Source organism: Lethenteron reissneri, unplaced genomic scaffold (assembly GCF_015708825.2).
Source record: "Lethenteron reissneri isolate LAM-NWPU_2019-01 unplaced genomic scaffold, ASM1570882v1 scaffold_212, whole genome shotgun sequence".
Taxonomy (NCBI): Eukaryota; Metazoa; Chordata; class Hyperoartia; order Petromyzontiformes; family Petromyzontidae; genus Lethenteron; species Lethenteron reissneri.
In genome coordinates this window covers 55966-78801 of record NW_026891734.1, presented here as the reverse complement: position 1 = coordinate 78801, position 22836 = coordinate 55966, and the positions used below count along the sequence as shown (strand labels likewise).

The 22836-nt window shown below is 47.4% G+C and overlaps 1 protein-coding gene across 2 annotated transcripts; it reads left to right on the top strand.

The window, feature by feature from the left end:
- Positions 1–4387: 4387 nt before the first annotated feature.
- LOC133339709 (uncharacterized) lies at positions 4388–21160 on the top strand. Of its 2 annotated transcripts, XM_061547862.1 has the most exons (9): positions 4388–4555; positions 8638–8683; positions 9536–9645; positions 11604–11821; positions 14391–14641; positions 16174–16305; positions 16913–17054; positions 18347–18534; positions 19219–21160. In XM_061547862.1, exons 1-9 carry the CDS (start codon positions 4401–4403, stop codon positions 19399–19401), a joined length of 1425 nt encoding a protein of 474 aa, XP_061403846.1. In that variant the 5' UTR covers positions 4388–4400; the 3' UTR covers positions 19402–21160. The 2 variants fall into 2 exon arrangements, with proteins under 2 accessions (XP_061403846.1, XP_061403847.1); XM_061547863.1 differs by lacking the exon at positions 8638–8683 and having other exon boundaries at positions 4448–4555.
- Positions 21161–22836: the final 1676 nt, after the last annotated feature.

The following is a 22836-nucleotide window of genomic DNA, read 5'->3' as shown; positions in this document are numbered from 1 at the left end:
ACTACCCCTACCACTACTAACACTACCCCTACCACTACTAACACTACCCCTTCCACTACTAACACTACCCCTACCACTACTAACTCTACCCCTACCACTACTAACGCTACCCCTACCACTACTAACACTACCACTTCTAACACTACCCCTACCACTACTAACGCTACCCCTACCACTACAAACACTACCACTTCTAACATTACCCCTACCACTACTAACACTACCCCTACCACTACTAACTCTACCCCTACCACTACTAACACTACCCCTATCACTACTACACTACCCCTACCACTACTAACGCTACCCCTACCACTACTAACACTACCACTTCTAACACTACCCCTACCACTAATAACACTACTAACACTACCCCTACCACTACTAACACTACCCCTACCACTACTAACACTACCCCTTCCACTACTAACACTACCCCTACCACTACTAACTCTACCCCTACCACTACTCACGCTACCCCTACCACTATTAACACTACCACTTCTAACATTACCCCTACCACTACTAACACTACCCCTACCACTACTAACACTACCCCTACCACTACTAACACTACCCCTACCACTACTAACTCTACCCCTACCACTACTAACGCTACCCCTACCACTACTAACACTACCACTTCTAACACTACCCCTACCACTACTAACACTACCCCTACCACTACTAACACTACCCCTACCACTACTAACACTACCCCTACCACTACTAACACTACCCCTTCCACTACTAACACTACCCCTACCACTACTAACTCTACCCCTACCACTACTAACGCTACCCCTACCACTACTAACACTACCACTTCTAACACTACCCCTACCACTACTACCCCTACCACTACTAACACTACCCCTACCACTACTAACACTACCCCTACCACTACTAACACTACCCCTTCCACTACTAACACTACCCCTACCACTACTAACTCTACCCCGACCACTACTAACGCTACCCCTACCACTACTAACACTACCACTTCTAACACTACCCCTACCACTACTAACGCTACCCCTACCACTACAAACACTACCACTTCTAACATTACCCCTACCACTACTAACTCTACCCCTACCACTACTCACGCTACCCCTACCACTATTAACACTACCACTTCTAACATTACCCCTACCACTACTAACACTACCACTTCTAACACTACCCCTACCACTACTAACACTACCACTACTAACACTACCCCGACCACTACTAATGCTACCCCTACCACTACTAACACTACCCCTTCCACTACTAACACTACCCCTACCACTTCTAACTCTACCCCGACCACTACTAACGCTACCCCTACCACTACTAACACTACCACTTCTAACACTACCCCTACCACTACTAACGCTACCCCTACCACTACAAACACTACCACTTCTAACATTACCCCTACCACTACTAACTCTACCCCTACCACTACTAACACTACCACTTCTAACACTACCCCTACCACTACTAACGCTACCCCTACCACTACAAACACTACCACTTCTAACATTACCCCTACCACTACTAACTCTACCCCTACCACTACTCACGCTACCCCTACCACTATTAACACTACCACTTCTAACATTACCCCTACTACTACTAACACTACCCCTACCACTACTAACACTACCCCTACCACTACTAACACTACCCCTACCACTACTAACTCTACCCCTACCACTACTAACGCTACCCCTACCACTACTAACACTACCACTTATAACACTACCCCTACCACTACTAACACTACCCCTACCACTACTAACACTACCCCTACCACTACTAACACTACCCCTACCACTACTAACACTACCCCTTCCACTACTAACACTACCCCTACCACTACTAACTCTACCCCTACCACTACTAACGCTACCCCTACCACTACTAACACTACCACTTCTAACACTACCCCTACCACTACTAACACTACCACTACTAACACTACCCCTACCACTACTAACACTACCCCTACCACTACTAACACTACCCCTTCCACTACTAACACTACCCCTACCACTACTAACTCTACCCCGACCACTACTAACGCTACCCCTACCACTACTAACTCTACCACTACTAGCTTTACCCCTACCACTTCTAACTCTACCCCTACCACTACTAACACTACCACTTCTAACATTACCCCTACCACTACTAACACTACCCCTACCACTACTAACACTACCCCTACCACTACTAACACTACCCCTACCACTACTAACTCTACCCCTACCACTACTAGCTTTACCCCTACCACTTCTAACTCTACCCCTACCACTACTAACACTATCCCTATCACTACTACACTACCCCTACCACTACTAACACTACTAACACTACCCCTACCACTACTAACACTACCCCTACCCAGTGGCGGCTCCTGCAAAATCTCTCAGGGGGGGCAAATGTCTGGATGATTGATAAGGATAAGGTCCACCCATGCCATGGATAAATTATCAGCTTAAGCATGTAAAGGCAACTTCACTTCTTTAATATTAATGAAAAATAAAGTGACTCTTACAATACATCTTGTTTGTTTCTATACTCGCTATTAAAACAAACCACTCAAGTTTATTTTATTAAAGATTCCACTAGGTAGCGATAAATTATATTGTTGGATGAAACGTGCTTATGTATGATGACGTAAGCACGTATGATGACGTTAGCACGTTAGGGCTCGCCCTCCCGGAAGCCATAGAGAATGCATGGGAGCGCCCCCGTTCGAAAAAAAACATCTTTGAATGTAAGTCTATGGGGCCACTCGGGGCGATTCTCAGCCGGAGTGAAATCGCCCAAAAAGAGGCGGTACTCCACAGAACGTGACATGACGCTGATTGGACTATATCGAGAGGCTGACAGTGACGGCTAGCGTTACTCTGTGGTTCAATGACATTGGTGGTGTGTCGCCCAATCGCCCTAATGAAGAAACCGCCCCTGCCCCTACCACTACTAACCCTACCCGTAAAACGAGTGACTGAGTGAGATGCAAATCTCCGTCTCAAGAGTTCCAGTTCAGGGCTCTATTCTGCTGTCCACTTGAGTGTCCGTGGGAGGTGTGTCAGTTTGACACATGGCAGGCTTTCGCGACAAATATCATCCATAATAGAGGTTTTTTGGCCTATATCGCATGAATATATAAATGTGTCGTTAAAACCCGACACCACCCGACACAGACAACTAGTAAGGGTTATTATTATTATTTTTTTCCATCTACGTGACTTTACCAAAAGAACCAAAGTGTATGAATTCCTGCAGTCACGATAGCCTCAAATCTAGATTAGTAAGAGTTGTCACGTAAACAGAACGTGGCAATTCGGGATTACTGAGTCAACGTACATTATGCATTCGATTTCTTTATTTGCACTCAATTCTCTTTAGGCGTTTGCTTCACTGAAATTAATATTTGTTTTTGGCAATTTGCTTTTCTCATTAGTTAATATCTGGTACAAAAGATGTATTACCGATGCTATCAACAGAAGGTGTGTACAGGATTAACTGCACGTGTGGTAAATGTTATGTTGGGCGAACAGGACGATTCATCAGCACGAGACTAAAAGAACATCAGAGAAACATTAAATTATCCCAAATGCAACTGTCAGCAGTAGCAGAACAGGCGTGCCAACAAGGACACTGAATTTATTTTGATAATGTTGAAGTGTTGTGCAAAACTAGCTACTACTGGCCAAGACTAATTAGAGAATCTATGGAAATTGAAAGAAATATAACATAATTTTAACCGTTCGAATAGCTACCACCTTAGTGCAGCGTGGAAGTGAAACATCAAACAATACATTATTTAAATGCATGTCTATGAAGGGCATCATTCTCCCATAAGGATTACCGTTGGTAGGGCTATTTTAATACACACAATAAACAGGAAGGACAAGTTCAAAGGGCTCGCATAATGCACATGCATCATGTACGTTGCCTCAGTAATTCCCTTCCCCCCCCACGTGGCGCAAGAGTGTAGAAGAGTGGTAAACACATCTACGCCTGATGAAGCTAGTTGTAATTACTGACGAAATGTAATACTCGGATTGTAAATGTTATGGTTTGGTTCTCCAACACACAGGTGCGCTGTACTAGTATACTACAGTATACACTACACCATACACTACACTATACACTACACACTAGTGCTGTACTAGTGACGAATTGGCATCTTCTGTTTGCGTGACAACCCTTACAAGTTGGCTGTGTCGGCTGGTGGCGGGTTTGAACGGCACATTTATATATTTACACAATCTAACTCGAAAAAAAATATATTATGGGAGGTCTGTGTGTGTGTGGAGATGAGAGGCTGCCATTCCTCTGTCGGGAATTGGACCGGTCCCGTCTGGACCTCTGTGGAATGCAGGTGGTGCAGTGACACAATGTATGAGGACATCGACAATGAGTCCTTTCCATCGCCCAGCGGGATAAGTCGGATGCCGCCGCCCGACGACGGTGATAGAGTCGACGTTGACTGTGATGGCAGCGACGAGGAGGCGGAGGCGGCGTGGCTTGAGGCAGCCCGTTCACGGATCAGGTCTTTGTTGCGCACGTGAGAGATGTCGGTACCAGGTGGGTCAATGTGACCTGGGGGGGGGGGGGGGGCTGGGGGTGAACGGGAGAAGAAGACAAAAGCTGAAATTATGAAACCTCGTTGGTACAGCGAGGCTCCTCCTTTTAGTTCTGTGGTTGTGGTGGTGGCTGGGTGCGTGGTTGTGGTCGGTTGTGGTGGTGATCGTGGTGATGGTGGCTGGATGGTTGTGGTGGTGGTGAATGGGTGGTTGGGTGGGTGGTTGTGGTGGTGGTGATGGTTGTGATGGTTGTGCTGGTAGGTGGGTTGTTGCTTTGATAAGTGAGGGGGCATTCTTCCAGCAGTGGATAGATCCTGGGCGATGGAGTGAACCTCACTTACAGAGTCGGACATCAGAATTCCCGTAAACAAACATTAAAACCACCAGGTTGGTGAGTCAGTGGGTGAGTGATTGGGTGAGTGAGTGGGTGAGTGAGTGGGTAAGTGTGTGGGTGAGTGTGTGAGTAAGTGAGTAGGTGGGTGAGTTAGTGGGTGAGTGGGTGAGTGATTAATTGGTTGACTCAGTGGGTGGGTGAGTGAGTGGGTGGGTGTGTGAGTAGGTGAGAGGGTGCGTGAGTAGGTGAGTGAGTGGGAGAATGAGTGCGTGGGTGAGTGGGTGAGTGAGTGTATACTTCGACTACTACTACCACTACCCCTACCACTACTAACACTACCACTACTAACACTACCCCTACCACTACTCCTACCACTACTAACACTACCCCTACCACTACTCCTACCACTACTAACTCTACCGCTACCACTACTAACTACCGCTACCACTACTAACCCAAACCCTACCACTACTAACAATACCCCTACCACTATTGACACTACCCCTACCACTACTAACCCTACCCCTACCACTACTAACACTACCCCTACCACTACTAACTCTACCCCTACCACTACTAACTCTACCCCTACCACTACTAACACTACCCCTACCGCTACTAACTCTACCACTACTAACTCTACCACTACTAACTCTACCGCTACCACTACTAACTCTACCACTACTAACTCTACCCCTACCACTACTAACTCTACCACTACTAACACTACCACTACTAACTCTACCACTACCAATTCTACCCCTACCGCTACTAACTCTACCACTACTAACTCTACCCCTACCACTACTAACACTACCCCTACCGCTACTAACTCTACCCCTACCGCTACTAACTCTACCCCTACCGCTACTAACTCTACCCCTACCACTACTAACTCTACCGCTACTAACACTACTCCTACCGCTACTAACTCTACCCCTACCGCTACTAACTCTACCCCTACCACTACTAACACTACCCCTACCGCTACTAACTCTACCCCTACCACTACTAACACTACCCCTACCACTACTAACTCTACCCTTACCACTACTAACCCTACCCCTACCACTACTAACACTACCCCTACCACTACTAACACTACCCCTACCACTACTAACACTACCCCTACCACTACTAACACTACCCCTACTACTACTAATTCTACCCCTACCACTACTAAAACTACCCCTACCACTAATAACACTACTCCTACCGCTACTAACCCTACCCATAAAACGAGTGACCGAGTGAGATGCAAATCTCCATCTCAAGAGTTCCAGTTCAGGACTCGGTGAAAAGTTTCTATTCTGCTGGCCATTTGAGTGTCCGTGGGAGGGGTGTCAGTTTGACACGTGGCAGGCTTTCACCACCAATATCATCCATAATAGAGGCTTTTTGGGTTAGATCGCGTAAATATGTAAATGTTGCGTCGTTAAAACCCACCACCACCCGACACAGCCAACTAGTGAGGGTTGTCACGTAAACAGAACGTGCCAATTCGTCACTAGTACAGCACTAGCATATAGTGTAGTGTATAGTGTAGTCTATAGTGTAATTTAGTGTAGTGTATAGTGTATAGTAGTGTATAGTGTAATGTAGTGTAATGTATAATGTGTAGTGTATAGTGTAGTGTATAGTGTAGTGTACCGGTACAGCACTAGCATATAGTGTAGTGTATAGTGTAGTCTATAGTGTAATCTAGTGTAGTGTATAGTAGTGTGTAGTGTATTGTGTAATGTAGTGTAGTGCATAATGTGTAGTGTAGTGTGTAGCAGTGTATAGTGTAGTCTACCAGTACAGCACACCGGTGTGTTGGAGAGCCCAGCCACACCATTTACAGTCTGAGTACGACGTTTTGCCAGTAATTACAGCTAGCTTCATCAGGCGTATATGTGGTGGCCACGCTTCTGCACTCGTTCACAAAGTGGGGCAATGATTATTCAACATCGCCTTGCCAGGCACAATGAGGAGAGGCTTGCGGCGCCCCAATTCGGTTTCAGGAAAGGGCGGTCCTGCAGAGATGCCATTTTTTCTGTCCCTCTGCTACAGCAGAGGTGTAGGGAATTCCCACAAAACCTACACCTCTGCTTTATTGACCTGGTCAAGGCCTTTGATGCCATCAGTAGGCCTGGGCACTGGGTTGTTCTTCGTGCTTTCGGGGTCCCTGACCCTCTGCTCACGATCATTGAGGACCTTCATGATGGTAGTTTGTGAGGTCCTTCAATAGCTATACCGGAGGAATTTCCATCTGGTACAGATACAATGAGAGGCTGATCGATGCCTGGGTGCGGTCAAGGGATGGCTCCCTATTGCTCCACCACGTTATGTATGTCGATGACCTGGTAATTGCCGCTCACTCAGAGGAGGAGTTGGAGGCGCTGCTGCTGAACCTGTAGATTGCCACTAAGAGGTGGGGACTTACCATCAGCCCCACCAAAACTAAGCACCTGCCTGGGTATTTTGTACCATTGGACACTCCACCCCCACAACTCCCAATTGGTGATAGGGCAGTTGTGGAGAGAGTGGAACGTTTCCCATACCTGGGCAGTGTGCTCATGACTGACTCTGGTTTGACAGCAGAGGTCTCACTCCTAATCAGTCGAGTGGCATTATCTTTTCATCGGTTGCGTAACGTTGTGTGGAAACTGCCTGGTCTCTCGCGCTGCACGAAGCTTCAGGTCTTCTCTGCCACAGTCATTCCCTCCCTTCTCCACACTTGCAAAAGGTGGACCCCCCAAATGGAACACCTTCGCCGGTTAGAAACATTTAGGCTGGCCTGCCTACGATCCATCCTGGGTTTAACCAGGCTGGATTGTGTGAGGAGCTCACAAATCCTTTTAAGATCTGGACAAAGTCTCATTGGTGAGTTCCTCCGGCAGGCAAGGCTGCGTTGGCTGGGTCATGTAGCCCGTATGCCCAGCCACCGCATGCCGAAACAGCTTTTGTTCGGTCGGATCGAGGTGACTAAACGGGCGCGGCACGGGCTAGAGAAGAGATGGAGTGATGTGGTACAGGAAAATGTGGAGCTGAGTGAACTTGCCGATGACTGGTACCAGCGGTGTCAAGATCGGCCTCTGTGGAGGAGGCTCGTGAAGGATGCTGCTACTGGGCAGTTGGAGGCAGTCGCCCTCCAACAACAACGGAGGTCGGAGGAGCGACGCTCACAACAACAAGCGGAGCGCCGTGTTGCTAAAGCACAGCAAGTTGGCACAGTAGGGGGCACAGGTGGTGCATCGGCTAGTCATCTCAGTCAGTCGACACGTGGCATCTGCTGGGTCTGCCCCGTGACCTCCTGCCAGCGGGCGTTCGACACTTCACGTGGCCTCAAGGTGCACATAGCCTGGCACAAGCGTTGTGGTGACGTCACCGCCACTTAGTGGCGAATGGCGCGGGTGTTGGCATTGGTGCGTGCAGGCGCGTGGGCAGGGTTCAACTCTGCTCCGCTCTGAGCTACGTACCTAGTGGAGAAATTGGTGACCTGATTGCAGCCGAATGGGGAGCGGTGGTGTAGTGGCGTTTAGCGCTACAAACTCCGGCCGATTCCGGCCCACAGTCCTGGGCCTCTTCTAGGTCGACTCGGCCTCAAATGAGTACCTGGTGTAGCGGTGATGGTGTCGTAAACATCGCCAGTGGGGAGGCAAAGGTCGTGGCACCGGCCACCCACCAGTCTGTTAGGGCCTCACTGTGGGTGATCTTTGTCCTTGTTTGCAGGGTTAAACTCAGATCTTACGAGAACCAAATGCCACCGGAGATGCTGGTGAGCCTCTCCACACGTACCTCCTGGACACACGGACAAGCGCCCTGCGCAGAGAACTCGTAGCAATGTGGACCCATCCATATTCCAACGGGAGAACGTGAAGTCCTTGCTTGACGTTGAGTGTGTATGTTGCACGTGTATGTTGCACGTGTCTGTTGAACTTCTATTGAGAGAAAGTGATGAGAGATGAAGTGAAAAGAGATAAAGTGAAGAGAGATAAAGTGAAGAGAGATAAAGTGTTGAGAGAAAGTGTGTATATTGTAGTAGTGTATTGTAGTGTTTAGTAGTGTAGTGTTTTTTTCGTGTATATTATATAGTAGTGTAGTATATAGTAGTGTAGTGTATATAGTAGTGTAGTGTATAGTAGTATAGTGTATAGTAGTATATAGTGTATAGTAGTGTAGTGTATAGTAGTATAGTGTATAGTAGTGTAGTGTATAGTAGTATAGTGTATAGTAGTGTATAGTGTATAGTAGTGTATAGTAGTATAGTGTATAGTAGTGTATAGTAGTATAGTGTATAGTAGTGTATAGTGTATAGTAGTGTAGTATATAGTAGTGTAGTGTATAGTAGTGATGAGTAGTGTAGTGTATAGTGTATAGTAGTGTAGTGTATAGTAGTGTGTAGTGTATAGTAGTGTAGTGTATAATAGTGTAGTGTATAGTGTATAGTAATGTAGAACTCGAGTCTGTCGCCAGGGAAAGGGAGGTCTGGACCACCCTACACGACACGCTGCTGCTGCTGCAGTGACCCTCACCAGGACTAGCGGATTGAGGCACGAACTAATGGACGCATTCCCTTGCTGTCACCGTATGCTCCCCCTCCCTGCTCCCTCACCGTCGCCTTCCGTAGACCTCTCGAAGTGAAGAACCGAGCCTGACTGAGCGCGACGGCGTCATCACGGCGATGGCGGGCTGCGCCGTCACCGCAGTGACGCCAGATTTCTCCGGCGACGCCTACTCGTGAGCGCACCAAAAACCCTCGTACAACTTCGTGCCGGGATGTGGTGGATGAGTGGGTGGGCGTGGTCGGTCCGGTCACGATGATTTACTTGTGACGCAGAGTACTCGGATCCCGCTGGGTACGCAAACCGACCACCCGCCCCCGATTCACGCTTGCACCTTGCGACTCGTACTTTCGCTCCACTCACGGGGGGCGCGGATGCGGAGAGTTAAAAGACACCGCCCCAGTCATCACGTCGAAGTGGATTTGAGGGTGTAACTCTATCGCCAGTGCTAGAAACGAGTCCCAAAGAAAATACCTCTTGCGTTCTAATATAAACCTTGACTTAAAACTTTCGTGACTTGCGCAGTAATTCGTATTGTTTGGGCATTTCGGTAAAGTCACGTAGATGAGGTTCAAATTAATAACAACGAAATAAACAAAAAACTACGACGTTTCGATCACAACACAATCATCATCAGGAGGAAAAAAGAGTGGGAAAGCTGCTGAAGACAGGCAGTCTGTTTATTTTATTTTTGTTAATTTGAACTTAGCTACATGACCCAAAGAATACGTTATAATGTAGTGATCAAAATCTATAGTGTTCTGATATATTAAAAATAATAATCTATAGTGTTCTGTCTGAGCCGGATGCTATCGATGATTAGTGAATAATGTACTGTACAGTGCTGTACTTCATTAGACATTAATGTACATTTATAAACATTTTTTATACACTCTTACATTGTGTAGTAGTAATATAGTAATATCTGGTACTATAGTAGTATATAGTCATAATGTAGTGTATTGTAATACAGTGGTATATGGTAGTATAGTAGTGTATAGTAGTATAGTATATATTAGTTTATGGTAATATAGTAGTGTATAGTAACATAGTAGTGTACAGTAATATAGTAGTCTATAGTATAAAGTAATATAGTGATGTATAGTAATAAAGTCGTTTATGGAAGTATAGTAGTATGTAGTAATACAGCACTATATTGTAATTCCTGCGGTCACGAACGCTTTAAGTCAATATTTGCAATATAGTAGTATATAGTTATACAGTAGTATATTGTATTATAGTTCTATTTTGTAATATAACAGTATTTAGTAATGTTGTAGGGTATTCTAGTACATAGTAGTGTGTGTATAGGTACATGTTATATTCACTCGTATAGGCAAAACCCAACTTATGATCAATGATGCACGTGCTAAGTGGTGACACTCTCCTGGCTCCCGCCCAGCAGAACACGTTGCCCACTAAGTGGACAGCAGAACCAATAGCCAATCAGACATCAATCTCAGCCCACTAAGTGGATAGCAGAGCTGCAGCCAATCAAACATCAACCCAATGAGTGGAAAGCTACACTAAACACTACACTATACACTACACTGTACACTAAACACTACACTATACACTAAACACTACACACTATACACTACACTATACACAAAACAAAACACTATACACTAAACAATATACACTACATTCTTTGGTTTTTTCGGTTAAGTCACGTCTAAAGATAAAATAATAAATTAAAATAGACGTGACTTAACCGAAAGAACCAAAGAATAATTCCTGCAGTCACGAAAGCTCCATAATTAAGAATATACACTACACTTTGCACGACACTATACTCTACACTATACACTTTATACTACACTATACAATAAACACAGCACTATACACTACTGTACACGACACTATACACTGCTATACACTACACGATACACGACATTACTATACACTATAACACTATACACTACACTATACACTATACATGCCACTATACACTACTGTACATTGCACTATATACGACACTATCCACTACTATACACTACACTACACACGACACTATACACTACTATACACTACACTATACACTACACACTACTATACACTATACACTACTATACACTACACTACTATACACTACACTATACACTACACTACTACGCTAAATTTTCCTCGCAGGTTCGACGCTTCATCAGGCGGCACCTTCCACTGCAAAGCCACCGATCTCATCTTTGAGGTGGGCGCAGCCGGGCGGCTTCGCTACGGCTGGAGGGAGTGGCCTGCCGAGCTGTTCCAAGAGCAGTTCGTCCCCATCAGCTCCACGTTTGACATCAACTGGGATGGCTGCGACGGCGGCCTTCGTGCCCTAATGATCCCGCACTACCTCGACCTGAAGCGTAAGCTTTGTTACAACGAACGCAGCCCACACGCACTATCCATTCGCTGACCGCCAATTCGGTCGTGAGTCGTTAACAGTCACTGTGTTCGCTTGAGTCACGAGTCGTTTGAGTCACGAGTCACTTGAGTTACATCTCATTTGAATAGTGAGTCATTTAAGTCGCAAGTCGTTTGAATTGCAATTCGTATTAGTCGCAAGTCACTTGAGTTGCATCAAATTTCAGTCGCGAGTCATCTCAGTCGCAAGTCATTTGAGTCGCAAGTCACTTGAGTTTCATCGCATTTTAGGCACGAGTCAGTTGAGTCACAATGCCACTCGGACCCTTGGCAAGTGAGAATTGGCGAAATAAATTGAGCACCACGGTGGCTAGGAGATGTTAACTACGTCACCTGGTATACAGGAGGGCGTGAGTTCAATCCCGACCCTGATGCCTGCTGTTTATTTGGAATCTGTGTGTCTCTCTCTCTTCCCATGGTGGTCACTGCGTGGATTTGTCTCCATGTCCTCCTCTGTTCTTTTTTCCCCCTTCACATTTAGAATCAGTGTGACACGTTTACAGTGTCTGGCTGCTGCGATAAACGTCCACACGACGACCATGATGATATCAGTGCATATTCTTGGTTCTTTCGGTAAAGTCACATAGAAGGGAAATAATATAATGATAAAAATAAAACATTATAAAATAAAATGTTCAAGACGTTTCGGTCACAACGCAAGCAGCCGTCCTGCGTTGTGGCCGAAACGTCGTGAGAATTGTATTTTATTATGTTTAAATTATTTTTTTCCTTCTACGTGACTTTATCAAAAGAACCAAGAATATGAATCCCTGCAGTCACGAAAGCTTTAAATCGAAAGATATCAGTGCACTTCGTTAAGCTGCTATCATTTACATCTTGACTTAAAGCTTTCGTTACTGCAAGAATTCATATTCTTTCGGTCTTTCGGTAAAGTCACGTCTGATTGGCTGAGGCTCTGCTGTCCACTTAGTTGGGCAGAGTTTGATGTGTGATTGGCTGAGGCTCTGCCGAAAATAACAAACAAAAATGAATAATAAACTACGACGTTATGATCACAACACAAGCGATCGTCATCATGAGGATCAGATCACGAATTTCATGTACTCTGTTAAATCGAACCTGGATCTTGTGTTTGTTCATGATTTTGGAGATCTTTATGCTATCATTTGTAAATGACGGATCGCTTCTGAAAAAGAGCTACAGTGTAGTGGGGTCTTTAAATGGTTAATAGTTTAGTTTCATAGTTTAGTTGAAATAGTTTAACCATCATTGTGAACAAAATAAATATTCGACGATGTCACCGTTTTGCTCGGAGTTTAGTTTGAAGGCATCACGGGAGGGGGAGGAGTCACGGTGGGATTTGGCCCCTCTCCCCCTGTTCCCCCTATGGACGGCCCTGGGTACTACAGCAATTTAAAACCGAAAAACATTTCGCGTACTCGAATTGTGTAAATGTTGTTGTGGCTTTGCTCTGCAACACACACAAGCGGTTAGTGCTTAAGTAGTCAATTAGTAACTAAAATTGGCACGTTTTGTGTTACGTGACACAAACCGCTCACTCGCTGGCTATGTTGGGAGGTGGTGGTGGGTTAGCAACACATTTATATTAACATTAAAAAATAACTTTATTGTGGATAAAACAAAAGACTGAACTACGTTTTATTTTTACCAGGTGTTAAAGCCCACTGAGTTGTATAGCTTATTGTTCATAAGCGACCTGGGTATGATAGCTCAACAAAGTTGATTAGAACGTGGACATTTATAGGAGCGGTCAAATACTTTCAATGTGTGATGTCCATTCTAAATGTGGAGGGAAAACCCGGAGGACCCGGAGAAGAATCTACGCGACCATCATGAGGAGAGAAAGAGAGAGAGAGACACGCAGACTCCAAATATACAAGGCCGGGCTCAAACCCACCGCCTGTATAACAGGCGAGATAGTTAACATCTCCTTGCCACCGTGGCGTCAGGGTCCAGGATCGAACCCACGACCTCCTGTAAACCAGGCGAGGGAGTTAACATCTCCTAGACACTGTGGGCATCAGGGTCTGGGATCGAGCCCACGATCCTCCTGTATAACAGGCGAGGGAGTTAACATTTCCTAGCCACTGTGGGCATCATGTTCTGGGATCGAACGCATGAAACTGTATACCAGGAGAGGTAGCTAACATCTCCTAGCTACCGTGGAATCAGGGTACGGGATTAAACCCATGACTGTATACCAGGAGAGGTAGTTAACATCTCAGCTGTCTCGTTATGCTCACGGTCTCAAACATTTAATGTGCAGTGTTGAGTCTATGTGCAGTATTACATCTATGGACAGTGTTTTGTCTATGGTGCTGCGTTGAGTCTATGGAAAGCAGTGTTGAGTCTATGGGTAGTGTTTAGTCTGTCGTGCAGTCTTGAGTCTTTGGTGCAGCGTTGAGTCTATGGTGCAGTGCTGAGTCTATCATGCAATGCTGAGTCTATGGTGCAGTACTGAGTCTATGGTGCAGTGCTGAGGAGTCTCTGAGTAGCATGATCCCGCTGCGACCCCTCTCCCGTCCCCAGGCTGTAAACATACGTCCACTATAAAAGTCCTCCACACGAGGGACGGCAACATCGACGTGAGAGACCCGCAGTGCGTTTCGGAGACGCACGTGAGGGTCCTCACGTCGTCGCTGTCGATCTTCACGGCGGTGCTCCGGTGGATCCCCGGGCTCGTGTACCACGTGCACGCGGCCGTGCTCGTTTTCAAGGTTCCCGGCTCGCTCACGAAGCTACAGCTGCACGTGGTCCCCTACGCTGACGCCAACATCGAAGTGAGTCGAGTTTTGCCCTTTTGCAGCGTCGATCGCGGGAGACTGTCTCTGTTTGTCCGCGCTTGATAACGGGGACGGGGGGGCGGCCGATGGGCGATTGAAGAGTCGCGGGTAATCCAAAAGTGTCACCGTTATTCCGCGGAAATCTCAAGGAAAGCCGAAAGTAAAGGCATAAATTACGTCAAAGCTTCTCCTGCTATCGCACAGTTTCGTAAATGTAAACTCACAAAATAAATGATCGGATAAATCGCTCAAAATGAAGCACAGCGGACAATTTTTATTGTTTAGATTTAATATCAGATCGATGTTGCACGGTTACTCAGTGATAACACTTTCCTGACTCCTGTCCAGGATAAGACTCGGCCCATTAATTGCAGAGCAAAGCCACAGCCAATCAGACATCAATCAAACTCTGCCCCACTGAGTGGATAGCAAATCCAGAGCCAATTAGACATCGATAAAACTCCACCACATTGTAATGATATTGCAACTATACTTTTGAGGCAATCACGTGGATTCCAGATTAGCTGGAGAAACACATGCAATAAACATTTACAAGAATAACAATGTTGTAAAACTGGTTTGTTTTATTAAAGGCCAAATCCATGAGTTAATATTTCATGTCAAAATCTCAGGTCCGCCGTTATTCCAGTAATTGCATAAAATGTACGGGGATAATCGAAAATTCACTGCAGTTATTGCTGTTGTAATGGTTTGGTGGACCATAGAACAAGATGGCCGTGTGTTGGTGGACCACGTGGCTGCGAGTCCTTAGCTTGAGGTGTGGTTGTCACACTTACAACGCGTTTCACTGTAATGCGGCGGCCAGGAGATATTAACTACCTGGTACACAGGAGGTCGTGTTCGATGTTGAGATGTTAACTACCTCGCCTGGTACACAGGAGGTTGTGGGTTCGATTTTGATTTGCTAACTACCTCGCCTGGTACACGGGAGGGTTGTGGGTTCGATCCCATACCCTAACGCGCACGTTGGCTAGGAGATGTTGACTACCTCGCCTGGCATGCAGGTATGCTGTGGTGTCGAGTCCAATGCTGTCGCATGCTGTATACTTGAGCTTTGCATGTTCTTCCCGTGGTGGTTGCATGGATTCTTTTCCTCAAGGGTGCTCTGGTTTTATTTCCCCTCCGCCTTTAGAATCAATGAGTTTTACTGCTAGCATGATTGTGTGGTTAATGCAGACTCGCTGGTGCCTTGTCGTGATAATCACTGTCTATTTGGCCTTTGAAGTTTATTACACCTCCTGTGTTATTGATACTGGAAAAAAATATCCTGCAAATATAGCTGCACGAGCCGAGCAGCCGATGCGTTGGCGTTGCGCAACTGCCCCCGTGCTCGTCCGCCTTTTGGCGTCTTGCATAATTGTTTGTGGTCGTTAAAAACGACGGGTCATCAAATCGGACGGCAACCCCCCTGACCCTGAGCGACTCAAGTCGGCACTGTTTGGCAGGCGTGCAGGGGGGCGGGGGCGGTGGGAAGCGATCTGACACCGTGAACCCGTTTGATTTCGCAGCGCCTGAAAAGGAAGCTGCTGCAAGAACGCTACGAGTATTACAACATTCCTCCCAAGTCGGACAACACGCTGGTGGTGGCCAAACGTTACGCGCTGAGCTGCGACTTCACCACGAAATTGATACAGCCGCAGGTGAGCTGCTCTTCCCGTTTTCGTCTGCGGTTGAAAATGTCGAGTTCAGGTCGTCGAGCGAGCGATTGTTTTCAACTACGGTTAACTCGCAATCAGCCACGCGAGCAGTTCGTCCAACCTGCGGATTAAACTGCGAGCGTTGAGATTTTGACAAATATTATTGACCCGTGTATTTTTCCCCCTGGAGCCCAAATTAATAATCTAAAAAAACAGTAGTACACAATCTTGATTTGAAGCTTTCGTGACTGCAGGAGTCCATACTCTTTGGTTCTTTCGGTAATGTCACGTAGGTATAAAATAAAATAGTAGTACACAATTGTGATATCTTGGGCTCCCTCGCCTGGTACACAAACTCCAAATATGGAGCAGCAAGGCATCATCAGGGTTGGGATCGAACCCACGACCTCATGGGATTTCTCCTCCAGTATAAATAAATCATATTTTTCTGAAACCAAACGAAAAGAGCTTACACACCATTGTGATATCTTGGGCTCCCTTGCCTGGTACACGAAAAGAACCCTCAGCCGTCAACGATGCGCGAGAAGGGGGGGGGGGATGGTATCCTCTTCTGATTTTTCTTTTTTGGCCGCCCGTTTCGTCCGCACAGGAACTGACGATGGAGAACCCGCCGAGCGACAACAACTTCTTTCACGTCTCGTTCGACGGCGCCTTCCAGGAGGTCTTCCTCGCCCTGACGAAGAGGGGCAAGCAGGAGAAATACGTCTGGACGAGAATGGTCCAATGGCGAGGTGAGATACACTTATTACTTCTTTTTTTACTCACAAAATACCTGGCCGAAATGTTCTGCCAACATGGTACGAAAAGTCACGTCTTCCTCAAGACGACTGCTTGTGTTGCGATCGAAACGTCGTAGTTTTTTTTTTCTTTGAACTTATCTACGTGACTTGAACCAAAAGACCCAAAAATAATGAATTTCTGCAGTCTTGCTTAAAGTCAACATGGTTAAAACGATTTAAAATCTACATTATGGGACCTCCGTTGCCAGCACTAAAATATGAGAATAGGTTTTCCCCTTTTTTCTGGCAACAAAACAGCCTTTTTAAGATGTTAAAACTACAATCTGAAAACTTTTACAATGAATCACGTCTGCATGAACAAAACTTGTGGTCAGAATGCAAACAAAAACTCTGATAATATATGTGCATTGAAACTGATTGGTTCACACCAGAGACAACTTTCATTTGAGCCTCGTCTAAAAACGTCAAAAGGCGTCCTCCGGTCTAACACCCTTTTTTGTTTTATTTCAGCATCTTAACGCCTGTTTTGTTACCAGAAAAAAGGGGAAACCCTATTCTCATATTTAAAATCTCTTATTTTTTTAATTTTCCCACTACTTAGCTGCATAGAAGCTCTTTGTCAGAAGTTTACTGGCTATCGCGAATGATAGCAGTACAACGAAATGGCTGATTGTAGAATCATCATCATCATCATTATCGTCGTGATCGTGTGGACATCAATAGCAGCCAAAAACTCCGGACGCATGGCGACGTCGATTCTAAATGTGGAGGGGAAAAGTCAGAGGACTTGGAGGCAAATGCAAGCAGTGACCATTACGAGCAGAAAGAGAGAGAGAGACGCAGCCTCGGAATATACATCAGCAGGCATCGTCATTGTTGGGATCAAACCCACGACCTCCTAAATACCAGGCGAGGTATTTAACATCTCCTAGCTACCGTGAAATCAGGGTCCGGGATCGAACCCATGAAACTGTATACCAGGAGAGGTAGTTACAGTAACATCTCCTAGCCACCATGGCATCAGGGTCGGGATTGAACCCACACCTCCTGCATACCAGGAGAGGTAGTTAACATCTCCTAGCTACCGTGGCATCAGGGTCTGGGATCGAACCCACGCCCTCCTGCATACCAGGTGAGGTAGTTAACATCTTCTAGCCACTGAGTTGTTCAAAAGTGGGTGGGGTGTGGGGTGCCGTTGAATGGCCGTGGGAGCAAAAACTCGCAACTCCTCATCTCACAAACACTTGTCATGTCAACCCTTCTCTCCCACCTCGCATCCCAAGACAAGGAGACAGCTCCCCAAGCCCCCGAAGCTGCAAAGAGTCGATGCGTCAGCCCCCAGAGTCCGGAGCAGCTCTTTGACAAGATCAGATCGGAGTTACCCACGTTGGTGGGAGCTCTGCAAGGCAACTTGACGCCCCTGCTCATTGAATTTGATGCAAAAAAGACATTGACGCCGCCGGAGATATCGGTAAGTGTCTCTTCACCGGGCCCTACCGGACACGTGTCTGTCATTGTAATGCAGCAATGAACGCTGTCAATGTGCAGTGAGTAACCCGTTTAACGCGAGTTCGCACTACCGGATTTTCACTCTGCCACGTTTTTTTTTCTCTTTTCTCCCACTACAACACAAGTACATTGCATGACAAACTACTCACTGCAACGTGAGCCTAGCGTGTGACAGACTCTTCACTATAACTTGAGTATAGCGTGTGACAGACGACTCACTACTACGTGAGTCTAGCGAGCAGCACCTATGAAGGCCGGAACGAGAGGGTGGGTGGCCAGCTCCACGCCCGGCCGCCTTTGGCTCCCTAGTAGCGATATTTACTCACCGCACCAGGTATTCATTTTAGGCTGAGTCGACCTAGGGGAGGCCCAGGACCCGTTCAAATAATCGTCACTGATGTTGGCCGTAAGCGGGAATCAGAATCAAATTAAATCGAACCCAGGTCGCCGGGTTCGTAGCGCAGTGCTCCCCACAGACACAAACACACACTGACACACAAATTACACACTAACACATTCACACACTGACACATATACACACACACTGACATGCACACACACACACGTACACACGAGTGCAACGCACGTGACCTGGCGCACGAGCTTGCTGCTACTGCCGCCTGCTGGTGTCTTCTGTCACCTCCAGCAAATCCGAGCGGTGTCCTTCGCAAACGGCGGATTCGAGGCCGCCAGCCAGCTGGTGACGCGCATCCTGGAGAAGCACGCGGGCATCTCGGTGCCCGTGTGGGAGGCGCTGTGGCAGACCCGCGACACCTACAAGAAGCTCCGCGGCCTCCTGAGCGACGTCTTCCCCGACAGGGATCCGTGAAATCCGCACACCACCACCACCATGGAGAGACGGAGGCCTCTCAGGAGCGTTTGGGCACCCGTCCACGCTTTGAAAGGAAAAAAGGGCACATTAAGCAAAGCATTGAAAGAAAAAAATACTCAATGATGAACGAAGCAAAGTGCCGACTACACCGAGCATCTTCTTGTTTCCTCTGATCGTAAACAAAAACGGACACGTGTTCTCGAAGATACTCGGGGCCCGTCCATAAATGATGTCACACACCTAGGGGGGGAGGGGGGGTCAGACATTTGTGACGATGTGTGACGAGGGGGGGAGGGGAGGGGGTTGAGAAATGTGACGTCACGTAAAAATGCGCAACTTTGAATAAATTTAAACGATAGAATTGTCATAACAACACTGATTTTGATTAATTTTCATTATTAACTGTTTGATTATTTTAATTAACTAAGGTCACCTTTTATTTATTCCATGAAGGAGCATTTTGCTTCTCCATGGGAGAATGGAGAAGCATGAATTTTGTAAATTTTGTGAATGATTGTTTTTAAACATTTTGATTCTAATGATTCTACCAGGGCTTTTTATTCTGCGAAATGAATATGTGATTGTTATAATTGTACTCTCCATTTGCCTTCGTTCGACTACTAGGTTTCAAGTACTTTTTATAGTTATAATTATTTTTAATATATTCGTTACGAGCATCATCACTCTACACTGCACTATACACTATGCACTACACTGTACAGGATAAGAGCCGCTGACTTAAGGGCACCGATGAGACAAAGCCATAGCCAAGAGGCTTCCTCTGGCACACAGGCCAATCATTTGTAACTCTATGGTGGCTAGGAGATGTTAACTTCCTCGCCTGGTATACAGGATGCCATGGGTTCCATCCCAGACCCTCGCATCCACGGTGGCTAGGAGATGTTGACTACCTCGCCTGGTACACAGGATGCCATGGGTTCAATCCCAGACCCTCACATCCACGGTGGCTAGGAGATGTTAACTACCTCGTCTGGTACACAGGATGCCATGGATTCGATCCCAGACCCTCACATCCACGGTGGCAAGGAGATGTTAACTACCTCGCCTGGTATGCAGGAGGTTGTGGGTTGGAATCCGACCCTGACGCCCCCGGTGGCTAGGCGATGTTAACTACCTCGCCTGGTATGCAGGAGGTTGTGGGTTCAATCCCAGACCCGAACTCCAAATGTTGACTGCCTCGCCTGGTATACAGGAGGTCATGGGTTCGATCTTGGACCATGATGCCCACAGTGGCTAGGAGATGTTGACTACCTCGCCTGGAACGCAGGAGGTCGTGGGTTCGATTGCGGACCCTGACGTGTGGTAGTGGACGTAGTGTGCCGGGGCTGGGTGGATGTTTTTTTTAATAACTTTTAACGAGCGACCGATCATCGCCAATTGAATCGCCGCGCTTCCGTCAAACGTCTAGTGTCTGGCGTCGCGCGGGAGATTCGAATCTGGGACCCCGCCAATTGTCACCCCTCCTTCAACCCCCCGGGAGAGTGAGCGCGTGTGTGTGTGTATGTACACGCATATGTGTGTGTATGTACACCCGTGTGCATGTAAATCGGTGGGGAGCGGTTAGTGCTTCGCTGCGCGACCCGGGATCGATTCCCATGTAGTAAACATCGCCACTGGGGAGACAAAGGCGGCCGGGCGTGGTGGCGCTGGCCACCTACTCCCTCGTGTGCCGTGCCGGCCTTCATAGCTGCTGCTCGCTAAGAGCACTTGCCCCTACAGTCTGTTAGAGGCTACACGTGGGAATATTTGTGTCTTTGCCTATTGTGAATAGGTTATGATTTTGTGGTTTAAAATTAATGGCAATAAATTATGGTGAGGAGATTCGTGCAAGGATCCGCGATCCTCCGTCCGTCCGTCCGTGCGTCCTCGTCTGAGATCTTTGGCGCCGGGGAATCGTTTTATGGATTAGGATCATCATCATCGTCGTCGTCATCATCACACTCCGTGTGTGTGTCTGTCTGTGTCTGTCTGTCTGTCTCAGCAGACAGACAGACAGACACAGACTAAGCACCTGCCTGGGTATTTTGTACCATCGGACACTCCACCTCCACAACTCCCAATCGGTGATGGGGCAGTTGTGGAGAGAGTGGAGAGTTTCCCATACCTGGGCAGTGTGCTTATGACCAGCTCCAGTTTATTCATCGGTTGCGTAACGCTGTGTGGAAGCTACCTGATCTGTCGCTCCGCACGAAGCTTCAGGTCTTTTCGGCCACGGTCATTCCCTCCCTTCTCTACGCTTGCGAAACGTGGACCCCCCTAATGGAGCATCTTCGCCGGTTAGAAACATTTAGGCTGGCCTGCCTACGATCCATCCTGGGTTTAACCAGGCTGGATTGTGTGAAGAGCTCACAAATCCTTGAAAGATTTGGGCAAAGTCCCATCGGTGAGCTCCTCCGGCAGGCAAGGCTGCGTTGGCTGGGTCATGTAGCCCGCATGCCCAGCCACCGCATGCCTAAACAGCTTTGTTCGGCCAGATCGAGGGGGCTAAGCGGGCGCGGCACGGGCTAGAGAAGAGATGGAGTGATGTGGTACAGGAGGACGTGGAGCTGAGTGGACTTGCCGATGACTGGTACCAGTGGTGTCAAGATCGGCCTCAGTGGAGGAGGCCCGTGAAGGACGCTACTGGGCAGTTGGAGGCAGTCGCCATCCAACAACAACAGAGGGCGGAGGAGCGACGCTCACAACAACGAGCGGAGCGCCGGGTGGCTAAAGCACAGCAAGTTGGTACAGTAGGGGGCACAGGTGGTGCATCAGCCAGTCATCTCGGTCATCTCGGTCAGTCGACCCATGGCACCTGGGTCTGCCCCGTGACCTCCTGCCAGCGGGCGTTCGACACTTCACGTGGCCTCAAGGTGCACTTGGCCTGGCATAAGCATCGTGGTGACGTCACCGCCACTTAGTGGCGAATGACGGTTGTTGTTGTCTGTCTGTCTGTCTGTGTGTCTGTCTGTGTCTGTCTGTGTGTATGTCTGTGAGTGGCTGGCTGAGGTGCCATCCGTTGAGGAAGTACTGAAGGCAAGCCAGAGTCTGAGACCAGGAAAGGCACCGGGCAGAGATGATCTCCAAAGCGAAATGCTAAGGGAGGGTGGCGTTTGTGCACAGACTGCCCTACATGACATCATAACAACAATCTGGGCCACTGGACGGGTTCCGCAGGATTGGAAGGATGCCCTGGTGGTCCCCCTCTTTAAGAAGGAGGACCGCACAGACTGTAACAACTACAGGGGCCTCTCACTCCTCAGTGTGCCGGGAAAGGTCTTGGCAAGGATTATTCAACATCGCCTTGCCAGGCACGCTGAGGAGAGGCTTGCGGAGCCCCAATGCGGTTTCAGGAAAGGGCGGTCCTGCACAGATGCCATATTTTCTGTCCGTCTGCTACAGGCTCCTCCAGAAACAACGCAAAAGCCACTA